At 47.2% G+C, this 12212-nt stretch overlaps 1 protein-coding gene across 2 annotated transcripts in view; it reads left to right on the top strand.

Moving 5' to 3' along the window:
• Positions 1 to 2666: 2666 nt before the first annotated feature.
• The window catches only part of Slc13a4 (solute carrier family 13 member 4), a 45482-nt gene continuing 35936 nt past the window's right edge, over positions 2667 to 12212 (top strand). For both annotated transcript variants that reach the window (XM_039108261.2, NM_001412878.1), the window contains exons 1-2: positions 2667 to 3449; positions 8413 to 8541. In XM_039108261.2, coding sequence (XP_038964189.1) covers positions 3351 to 3449; positions 8413 to 8541 — 228 coding nt within the window. In that variant the 5' untranslated portion in view covers positions 2667 to 3350. The remainder of the gene's footprint in view (positions 3450 to 8412; positions 8542 to 12212) is intronic.

Here is a 12212-nt window from a genome sequence, read left to right as displayed (position 1 = left end):
TGTTATATCATAAATTGGGGTCTGTGTTTATGTAGCAATCAATGGCTGAAAATGCAAAACGGACATGACCTTATAAAGATAAACAAAGACTTCATTTTCAAAGTAGCTAGATTATTGAACATCACTATACTCTAAATGAAGGCAGATCAATTTTACACACTAAAAGTTTGGTAACATTGGCTACATTGATACATAAAATCAAATGTTATGTCACTGCCCAACAAAATAACCCCTCCCAAAAAGAATGACCCCACTCTTTACTCAGTGAACAGCGAAGGAAACAGGTTTGCCCAGACCCTCTTTTTTTGCTTCTTTAGTGTCCACCATGCACAGGACAGTCATATTTGCTCACAGAGTTTGAGGGGATAAAGTTTGCTGGGGAGACTTGCCTGTGACTTGCAGGATCCTTTCTGTCATTTCCACGATGTCTGGAAACTTCCTGTGCAGTTGGGATGCTCATAGCCATCTGCATGTCTGGAGTTACGATGACAAACCTGTCACAGCTGGTGCTGTGTTGCTCAGTCTCGTCACCTAAATCTAATGAAGGAATTATATCTAGAGTCACCCGTCGAAGGCATGTTATCAGGTGAATTGGTATAAATTGAAAAGCCAGCTAAGTAACTTTGTAATGTCCCCTACTTTCCTAGCCCATCTAATATCTTACATAGCCTCCTCTTGTTGTGGCTAAAACACACACACACACACACACACACACACACACACACACACCATGAAACTTGCTATCACAGCAACGTTAAAATACAGACACACACACACACACACACACACACACACACACACATCATTTTCACAGTCCCTTCTTGTTCTGTTCACTGGGGGTTAGGGCTCAAACCTAGGATAACCTGTATTCTGCTACTGAGCCCATCCCATCAGCAGCCCTGCATACTGATGTGTGACAGACTTCTGAAAGTTTCCCATCTTGACATGCCATGACCCTTTGACCTTTGAACAACTCTCCTCCTGTTTCTCCCCACACCAAGGGAACTCTTCCTTTTTTTCATGAAAGTTTGACACTTCAGCAGAGCATGGTGGTCCGCAGCTGTACCCCCAGCACTCGGGAGGCTTCTACAGGAGAGCCCCCATGAGTTGGGGATCAGCCTGGGCTACATAGTGAGTTCCGAGCCATCCTGGACTAGAGAGGCAAAATAAATATTTTAAGAGTGTGACTACTTTATGTACCTTTTGTACACAGAACTGACACACTCCTTGGCACTGTTTTCTGGACAGCAGTTTTTCTGTGTGGGAAGCTGATGGCCAGGGGAACTACTAGCCCTACCATGCAACTTGCTTTGCTTCACTTTTATTCAACAAATTTCACTCATGGTGTAATACAAACGGCCCAATCGCATTACTAAACTCACTGGAATCTTGGTTACCTCAGATTATCTCCTGGAGGAATTTGAAGCAGCTTCTGGGTTTGATGGGAGGCGTTCATTTCCCTAGCTGTTTATTCTTATCCAATCTCTCTCATCTCTGTAACCGAAACATCACGGGCATGTGGTCTTATTTGTTCTGCATTTCTAAACCATCACAAAAAGATGAGGCAAGGATGTCTTAGCTGAGCTAGCCTGCATCGTTGACATGCAGGTGTAGGGGACTCACTATAACCCAAGCTAGATGACTTCAAAGACCTGTCCACAGTGTTACTGGCCCTGAAAAGCAAGGAGAACTGGTTTTGTGGGGCCACTTCTCTGGGCCAGGGATCACTTCAAAGGGCTATGACTGCACAATGTGCCCAAATCCTGTGAATCCAAAAGATAATGGGTTCACGAGATCTGACTGTGCATCTCCCAGATCAAGGTAATCACTTAAGACCATCACTTAGAAGAAGTGGGTTTTCTCTTTCTCCTTTTCTTTTTGGTCTTATTCCAAATCTGTCCTTTTGGAATATGAAAATGAAAAACAAAAATAAATAAAGGTTAACCCATTTCTCCAAATGAAATTCCCAGTATGACTATTGATGAGCCCTGTCCCCCTGGCTCACATGATTCTGCATTGTCTCTTCCCTGTATTTCCATCGAGGGAAATACAGCCTGCTTCCTTTTTTGGTAAAGAGCCTCAGCGAGGTGCACAGGTGCACGGACACCCACTCCAATTGGCATCTAGACTTTTCCAGAGCAGTGGGGGGGAGCCTTTCCCTTCTTCCCAAGCATCCCAGCATCTTCCCTCCTTCCTTCCTGCTGGCTCTGACCTTTCTACCCTGCAAGTGCCTAAGAAGCAAACTTTGCCTGGAAGGAAGTCTTAATACTGTTCACAGGACACGTTTCTCTAGAACGAACGTCTATATCGCCCCTGCCACCAGATGTGTCATCTTCCTGAGTGGCGAGCAAGTGACTCTCCCAGGAAAGCTGTGTCCCATGCTTGGAAACAACAGGGCAGTGCTGGGGAAGTGGGGTTATGCTCAAGGTGCTGACCAACATCCAACCCCTGGGATGCTTGAGAAATGGAAAAACAAGAGAGCTGCCTGGGTCCTGCCAAACCAGCAGGCCCCTGCTGAGACCAATCAAGGGCCGCCTTCAGATGCGATATTGGCTCATTCTTTTCAACTTGCTGATAGGCTTTGAGAAGTGGGCGGAACCACTGCCCTCTGCCCCGTCCCATTGGTTTAGAAAAGTTAAAGGTGGGCCTCTGGCTAGTTTTAGTCCTGTAACAAAAAGGAATGTCTTGGGGATTCTTCACGGCTGCTTTGGAAGTCCAGACTTCAGGAAAACTATAAGTAGGAGCTTAATTTGAAGGGAAGAAATCTAAACAGAGTTAAGGTGTCAGGTACTGAGAGAGAGCGCCCTCACTCCCAGTCTGAGGTCTACATATACCTCAGACTAACGCCCGTGCTGGCTTTAAGGGAAGGGGCCACCAGATTTTTACCAACAGTCAGCCAGGTCAGAGGTAAAACAGCAGCTGCCCCCAGACAGGTCACCAGAAAAGAAGAAAAGCTCCTGGTTTTCTTTTTTTTAAGTTTTAAGTGATTCTTCAGTGCTGACCAGCAGCCTCAAGCCCGTTGCTTGTGAGGACTTTTTCTGGCGTGTAGAATGAAGCCACCCTCTTGTTAACCCCAGAGGGCAAACCCACCGCTCGGGTGCATACTCCTTTTCCAGCTCCTTTTCGATGGCCATCACACTATGCTGCTCAATCCCACCTAAGGCAAAAGGCAAGGAGCCCAGCTTTCTGTGGAAACTGGGTACAGACACCCTGTTTTTCTGCTCCCGAGACCAAAGAGGACTAACTCTTGGAAGCCAGGAAAGGTATAAGGAGTCTTCCTGGACTGAGATCGAAGCCTAGTGCCGAGCAGAGGAGAACGCTTTCAAGGACTCGATCCAGACAGGTCCACCATGGGCTTGCTGCAGGGCCTTCTCCAAGCAAGAAAGCTGCTATTGGTCATCTGTGTGCCGCTGCTGCTGCTGCCCCTGCCCACTATCTACCCCACCAGCGTAAGTAGCAGACCGCCTACTATGTCGGGGTATCAGTGGAAGTGGGGGAGCAAAGGGGGAAGGTCTGAGGGAAGACGAATGCATGTGGGGCACCCCAAAAGGACTCCACTGAGATTTGGATGGAATTGTCACACTTCTCTGGAGGAGACCAAAGTACTTTCTTCCTTAAAACTATCATTTGCATCCCTCTGTCTCAAGATGGGTCCCCCAATTCTGCACACACAAACACCTACAGACTGGGAAACCATAGTAAAATGACTTTCATGTTGGAAAAAAATACAGGAACTGTGGCTGAATCCATAGAAAGGACAGGCTGGAGAGTCCCTGCTTCTCAACCTCTGGCTATTTTTATGTGACAGCCATTGGAGATGCAGAAGGCTCTTCCTTATCAACCCAGAAAGGGATGATGGAGCTGGAAGTGGGCTGTCCTCAGGTCATGGTAGTCTCTGACAACCAGAATATGAAAACGGCCATCCTGAACCTTCTATGCAAACTTTCCAGAAGGGCATATTGAAGTCAAAAGCACGGCTTAGCCTGTTACTCTGGTCTCACGGTTAGAACCCTCTGACTATCAGCTTCTCATATATACATATATATATATATACATACATATATATATATATATATATGTCTCTGCTATTAAAAAAAACAAACAAACAAACCAGACCTAATGCAACAAGAAAACAGAAATGCAAGAGCTCTAAACCATGGCCTAATTTTAAAGCACAGAGGTCTAGAACAAAGACGCTATAGTCCCGTTTGCATTCTGTCAGCCTCTTGGACCTTCATGGTCTCCCTTCCCTTCTCCCCTCTCCTCACCTGTCTGGGGATGTATAGCTACCCCCTCCAGCTGACATGGTCCTTGAGACTTTAGGGGGAAAAAATAAGCTAAGGCAGGTTAACTACAAGAATATCTCCCTCACAGTTCCCTGGGGGACTGGGTAACCAAGATTAAGTTTAAAAAGTTAAACAGAGGGGATTATTGTGGTCTCGTTAAATACAAGCTGACTTAAATCTTTAGCAAATAAATAGCCCAGCCTGCCAAGGAGGCACCAACTAACTCTGGTCAGGGATTAGCAGACAGTGATTGCCAGTGACTTTTTGGGGGATAAGGGACTGTAGATCAGTCAATTTTCTGCTTCATCTAAGTAGACCTAATGCTTTGGATTTTCTTTTCATGGTATTCTTCACTCAATGCCAGCTTAGTTTAAGAAAATTCCCATGAGAGACACATTACCCTCATTCACAGAGCAGTGTTAGGAGGCCCTGACCCCGCCCCCCGCCTTCATCTTTGGGGACCTTAACTATCGTCCTCAGGAAGCAGAAACTAGGTACGTGATGCTGGTTATAGCTCTTGTCTATCTTCCACCCCTTGCACCCAACTTTGAGATCCTGATACTCAAATCCTTAGAATTCCTAGGTAGGTTTGCTTATTCTGGGTTGCAACTGCGAAAAGCAACTGAGTATCTGGGCAGGACCGTTAGTTCACTGTTTGCAAATTCTCCTAAGTGACAGTTCGAAGCCATATTTTAGAAGGCATCAAAATGACCTTTCCTCTTCCCTTGCCCAGTTCTTTAAAGTCTCTATAGACTCCATGATGTTTCAGAAGAAAAGGATAGGGTTGGAGCTTGTGGCTGTGTGGGATAACCTTTGCTAAGCAGACAAAAGGCCCTAGTCTTGATCCACAGAAAAGAATCACCAAAAAAGATATCCCTCCGAACACTTCAGCACCTCTGGTGGAGGTTGCACCCCAAGCTCCCAAAGGAGATTCTTCAAAGTGCCCCCTCAGTCCCTCGTGACAGCAGAACAGACTTCAAACCCCTTCTAATAAGGTTTGTGTGGGAATTAACTGAGTCGGGTGCAGGGTAAACTTTGTGGAAAAGGAACCTAAGTTAGAGTTTAAGGTAGAAGCTGTCTCCTCGGGGGAACGCCACTTTGAACACTTTTCCTTTTTATTGTTCGTTTGATGGTTTTGTTTTCTTTGTTGAGTTTTGGTTCTGTTCTGTTGACAATGTCTTGCCATGTAGCCCAGGCTAGCCTCAAACTCACACTCCCCCTTCCCATACCTGGTTTCAGTTCAAATTTGAAGCAGAAGCAAAAAAGAAATAAACACTGTCTATAAAAGGCATTCCTGACCTGGGTGCTTCTGTGGGGCCTGGGCATCCAAAGCAACACACACACACACACACACACACACACACACACACACACCACACACACCACACACACACACACACACACACACACGCACACCACACACACCACACACACACACACACACGCACACGCACACGCACACGGAGGGGGGTGGGGGGAGTCCACCTGCCAGAGTCTGGTCAGGTACAGGGGCAGAAGACAGTAGCAAGGAACTTTAGAGCGTCCCGGGGACATCTGAACCCACAGTCACCTATAGGTGGAGAAGGCTGGGAAGTAGTAGAAAGACAGTAGTATGAATTCTGTGAGCAAACAAAAGACGCTCTAAAGGCATCTTTTATCCTTCTCAAGAAATCTAGAAAAAAGAAAAAAAAAAAAACAATAGCGGTTTACCCTCTTCTTAATCCTGCAGGAGACAAGTGCTCTATTAACTTATCCTTATGGTATTTACGGCTGAACAGATGATCTCTGCCTAGCTAACTCTTACCAATTCAAATCAAATGGTGCATAGCAGAAAGACTATCTCCCTCCTCTCCCCCCCCCTTGTCACTTAAATTAGGGCCCTATAAAGTAACTAGGATACGGGCACCCCAGTGAGGGACAGACCACATTCTGCCACTTTATTCTAACCTGGAATTAAAACCCTTCCTCCTCTCTCTTTCCCACAAAGGGGGGAGTGGAACTTTATTTCCAGTGGGAAATGTCCAGATTTTCCACTTTCCCGAATCTCACTCGGATGGAATTCTATCTCCACTGTAGAAGGATGTCTCTGTGGCATCAGGCCACAGGCATGGCTTCCAAGGACAAGGAGCACGAGGAGGCCATTTCTCTAAACTTCATCCTTTTCCAAAAGGTATCAATTCTATTATGCTATCAGCAATTCCAAAGTCTTATCTTGTCTGATCCTTTGACCCTAGAGGAAATCTCAGCGGGAGCAACTGTCAACAGTGGGCTCATTTCCCGTTTCCTACTGCCAACCTGCCATAATCCATGACCATCCGGAGGGAGCAAGGTCCCTTCCTGCAAAGCTAGCTAAAAGCTCCTGCGGCCTCTCACCGGTCCAGGATCGGAGCAAGATCCTTCATGCTCCCTGACGGGCAAGCAGGCTGGCAACAGGCCAAATCCGCTCCTTAAGTAAACACTGTCAAAGTAACAGCTGGCCTGGTTTCTCTATGTAATTGTCCTCTCTGCACCTCGAAATGTTACAATTGTTAAGATCTCAGGCAGCGACCTCCCCCCAAGAGTAACGCTCCTAGGCTTCCTCAAGATCACTCCTGGCACCATTCATACACTCAGCATTGCCCGAAGCTAAGGCCAAGAAGGATGGGGTTTTGATAAAGAGGTTTCTATTTATCCTCCCCACTCTTTGGGTAAACAGAGTGGTTTTTGATGAGTTGAGGAAAACACTGGTAAATTTTCCAGTTTTCCCACCCTCCCATTCCACACAGATGGTTGGTATTCTATCCCCTCTGTAGAAAGGTATTTCTGTGGCAACAGGCCATGGGCATGGTCTCTAAGGACAGTGAGCTCCTTTTCTGGCTGTAACTCGGGGGAGGAGGTACTTCTGAAAGCTAGGTGAGAAGAGGTGAGCATTGTTATGCTGCTAGGCACAGCGCCCCACACAGGAAGGCCCAGGAGCGAAGAGTAAGCCCATCCCAAGTATCCTTAGAGCCAAAGCTGAGAAATAACAAGTCTGTTCTCCCTCCTCTAAAATGAGCCTCTCTGACTGGGGATCGCTGCACGTCCCCTACAGTCTAAAACAGACCCCCAACCCAGGCAGAGTACCGCTGCTCACTGCCAGTACATGGTATATGCTCAGACTGAGAACTGTAGGGGAAAATAGCCAACAGTTCTTGCCTAACAACTCTTTGGATCGACATCTAAGCCAGATGTGGTGATGCAAGCCTCGAGTCCTGGCTACTACAGAGGTTGACTTGGGAAGATCACCTGAACCTGTCTGAGATCAGCCTGGCAACATAGTGAGACCCTGTCCCTCAAAACCAAACCGAAACAAAACAACTACTAAATTAAATGTATTGAATTATTATTTCGAAGCAAGAGAATTTAACTGTGCCTACTTTAAGTCAGTGAAGCCTGCTTATATTTCAATGGAAAATTTAAATGTTAACACGAGGATGTAAGTCCAATGATGCCGGAGAAAGGATGGATTCAAGGTCATGCTGGTCTCCCTAGAAGAGTCCTAAAATAGATCCCTGCCCCAAAGGCTATGAGAACACAATATGGAGCCCACCTTGTGTGTTATTTTTAAATCTTACTTCTTACCAAACCATTTCCTTCCAGTGGATATATAGCAGATGCCCCAAAATCTTCATACATTGCAGACCTGGGTTGAAGTTTAGGATGACTGCCCCCAGGCCCCATATGTGAACCAATCATACACACACTGTTCTATTTTCTGCTACCCCCAGGAGCCACCAGGGTCTCCACAACTTAACTCCAGCTTTATGGCCTGTGAATCTGACCCCCAATGCTATGGTCAAAATCAACTGTCACGCTCTACACTGTGCTGCTTTAAGGATCATCGGAGCTGGGACTCTATCAAAGCCCGGGGTCTGCCTGCATATGTCATCCAACCACACACCCAACCCGGTCCTTCCAGCGAGCAGCCATACTTCCACACAAAGATGGCTGCTCTCCTCATTGGCCAATGTCAGCATAGCATCTCCCAGGACTGTATCCTGTCATCCTCATGGGTCTAAGTGTCTCTTGCCTTGGCCCTGGGTCTCATTTGGAGTTTTCATGACAACGAGTGTCCTCATGACTAAGCACCTCTTTCCTCCCCTTCCAGGAGGCTGCGTGTGCTTACGTGCTGCTTGTGACCGCTGTGTACTGGGTGTCCGAGGCGGTGCCTCTTGGAGCTGCAGCCCTCGTGCCTGCCTTCCTCTACCCGTTCTTCGGCGTTCTCCGATCCAGTGAGGTTAGACCCCTCATGATCCAACCCTGTCCTCAGGTCTGCTTTGTATCTGCTGATCCAGACACTGAATTCTTCCCCTTCAGCCCCTTACCTTCATCTCCTTCAACGTGCTCAAAGCTTGCCACTTCCAGGAAACCTTCCGTGACTAAACACAGACAATTGATCCTTATATTAGAACTCATTACATAGACCAGTGTGGCCTTGAACTCAGAGAGTTCTGCTTCTGCCTCCCAAGTACTGGAACTGGAGGCATGTGGCACTATGGCTTTCTGATTTGTACCTATCGGAGACAACAGTTGGTCTGTTTCAGTGTCTTCTATGTCCTTCCGACTACACCCCACACAGGCAGGAAGCAGGGCTCCCATCTGTTGGACTTTCCCTCCTATAACTGAGCTCACATGAAGGAGGTACTCAGTTGTTGACAGGGGTTTTCTGTTTCCCTGTGTCCTGGCTTCCTTCTTTCTTCTCTAAGACAAAACCACACATTCCCGATTCTTCCTCCCCAACTCCAGGTCACAGTGTGATCCCTTTGCCTGCAGCCAGCCCTCTCTGCTCACTTTATAACATTCAGCAAAGCTCACACTGAAAACATCCTGGCCACAACCCCAGGTTGTGTTTGATGAGGAAGACTGATGTGGACAGGAAGATGCAAAGGAGGCAAGCAGGGAGCAGGTGACGGAGTCCTTCTAAGAACCGCTGCTACATTAGGAACGCCATGCTCACCTGCTATTTCATACAGAACTCTCAGGAGTTCTAGGAAGTGGGTATCAGTGGCTCCAATCTCCACAGGAGGCTTAGAGAATTAAACAACCCCAGTCATACAGTAGGAAACAGCAGGCTGTACCTATGACATTACAAAGCCTGTTCTTTTATTCGCTCTACCAAACAAAGAAAATCCCTAACATATAAAGGCCTTTCATAGTGTTATCAATTGCTAGGAACTGTGGGCATCTCTCTCCGAGCTACGAGGAAGAATGAAGCTGGCCCACAGGCTGCCTTAACCCTGAACAACAGAACATTCTCTTTCCTTCCCAATCGGTCATTTATTCTGCTGGTTCTTTTTTATTATTATTAATTATTTATTTGCTTTACATTCTGATAGCAGCTTCCCCTCCCTCCTCTCCTCCAGTCCCTCCCTTCAATCTCCCCTTCCTACCATCTACCTTTTCTCCCCTTCTCCTCTGGAAAGGAACCTTGGCGTTCACCCAGCCTTGGCATATCAAGCTGCACTAGGCTCATCTTCTTCTATTGAGGCTACACAAGGAGCCCAGGTAGGGGAAAGGGATCCAAAGGCAGACAGGGCAGTCAGAAGTAGCCCCTGCATGAAGACCCAGTTGCACAACTGTCACACATGTGCAGAGGACGTAGGCCCATCCCATGCATGCTCTCTGGCAACAGAGCATTCTTGAAAGTTTCCCTGACAGTTGTATTTGGTCGCTGATAGAACAACTTCTCTTCTATGGGATAAATTGTGTTAGTTTGCCTTAGATTTATTTTTCCTTTTTCTATGAGAGGTCTAAGTCATACCCTAGGGAAGTCATGAGCAGGTTCTTGTCCTCACAGATATGTATGTAACGTGGATAGAAGAAAGCGGCACATACAAAACCCAGTCAGTGAGACAGCTGCTCCAACCTCCCCCGCCTTCTTTTGGGATCGAGAAAGAGAGATGGGCTTCTTGTCTGTGTCTAAAAGAACGATCCACCTTAAAGACAACTTTTCCTCAGGAAAAGTGTACAAACTCATTCTACATGTGCCTTTTTAAAAATTGTGGAACCAGAACTTCATGGGAGGAGGGAAAGGGGAAACTAGACAACTGCTATCACAAGTCCTGCCCCTTTGCATAGACATGAGGGCCAACCTAATAGGAAGACTCTTTGGAGGCAATGCCTTGGGGAGGGGGCCTTTTAGCTCAAAAGGAATAGGCTTCGTATGTGATTAGGAATTGCTGTTTCTGGGAGGGTGGGTTTAAGAAGACCTATTTTATTATTTGAGGTCGAAATCTTACTCCACCCATGTCTTTAGCTGGTTTGGACAGATCTATTTAGCAATTGGGGTTTAGGAAACAGTTTAGTCCAAATACAGTCTGTGCAGCTGACCTTAGCTCGGGTTAAAGGAGAATGCCAACAGAAAAGAGGGCATAGGTGACAGCTCCTTGTGGGCCAGCTAGCTACAGCAGAAGCACCCATTCCACACTCTCTAGGTGCTCCCTAACACCAACCTCATGGCTCACAGGGAAAAGCAAGGTGTTCCCGCCAGGAGCCTGCAAGTCACCTACACATTCTGTTCCCAACCCAGCTACTGCTCCACCCTCCCCTGGCTGAGGCTTGTCCTCCCCGTTCCTTCACTTCTAAAACCCTGTGACTCAGTTACACTCTGGTAAAAAATGTGTCTGAAGGCTTCACCTAAGAGTAGTTCCCTACCCTCCGAGCTAGCTTGATGCTTTCATCAAGATGATATGTACCATTTTTTTAAAGCGGTGTCTAGCAGATGTAGCCTTCTGTAGACACACATTCTCTAGGACTTGTACTGTCTCGGGGCCTGTGTATGTCCCAGTGCCCTGGGGCCTCCGTTCTCAGTTGCCATTGCTTCTTGGGGCTGGCAAGAGCCTGATCTCCATAAAAGCATGAGAATGGGGTCAGTCCAGCCCTGGGACCAGTGGCTTTCGTCCTTCATATCATACACGTGGGGTTCTGAGTTCTAAATCTTCCATTCAGGTAGTACCCAAAGGGTGATCAAAGCAAATACACCATTTCTGCCCACTCAAGTCTTATTTCTGCCACCCCCCCTGAGTTCCCCTCCACTGAAGCTGTTTATAGGAGTTAGCACACTGGAGAGAAACAGAGCCAGTCCAACGGGAGGGTGGGATAGCTGTAGATACAGACATAGAAAGAAATGGCTTATAAGAAACTGCCTCCACCATGCACTTGAAACATCCTACAACCTGTTCTGCTGCAGGAATCCAGGGGAGCACTGGGTGCGAACGCTAGGAGCCAGGTGACTTGAGGACCAGGGGAGCTGGTGGCCTAAATCCCAGCCCGGGAGCAGAAAATAAGATGAGAGGTTCAGGCCGCAGAGCTGGGGAAAGGGGCTTCTTCCCCCACCTGTTCGCTTTATGCCAGGCTCCTTGGAAAATGTCTCCAGGCACTGTGTTTTTTAATCTTCCAAAAGGAGCCACCGTTTTCTACCCTCGTTGTATAGAGGAGCAAACTGCAGCTCAGGAAGGTTAAGCAATTTACCCAAGGTTGCCCAGCTAGTAAGCAATAAAACCAAGTCTTATATCTAGGGGTGTGTGATTCTAAAACCTGAACTCTTGGTCCCTGGGCCATTGTACCAAAAGCTTCCATTTGGTTAATAAATGATGGGCACAGCACCTCAGCCTGCCCAGGGAGCGCTTCCAAGGGCGAGTTGGCCAGAACATCAAAGACCTGGATCCTGAGAAGCATGAGGAATGAAGGAACAATTTAAGGAGACATGTTTTCTGGCTTCTGTGTCTATAGTATGGTGGCCTCAATCCAAACTAACCAGTGACAGGGCCGGAAGGAGCGCCTCACCATAAGTACCAGGTGTAAGGGGAACTCAGGAGCTGGCTGCTGGGCACAGTCCTCATATTCCTGTTCCAGGAGGTTCAAGCCAAATGACCCGGTCAGGAACACTGGACTAGAGACGGACTCTGT

The sequence above is a fragment of the Rattus norvegicus genome, chromosome 4, assembly GCF_036323735.1.
Source record: "Rattus norvegicus strain BN/NHsdMcwi chromosome 4, GRCr8, whole genome shotgun sequence".
NCBI classification, from domain to species: Eukaryota; Metazoa; Chordata; class Mammalia; order Rodentia; family Muridae; genus Rattus; species Rattus norvegicus.
This window is presented reverse-complemented; position numbering and strand designations above follow the sequence as displayed.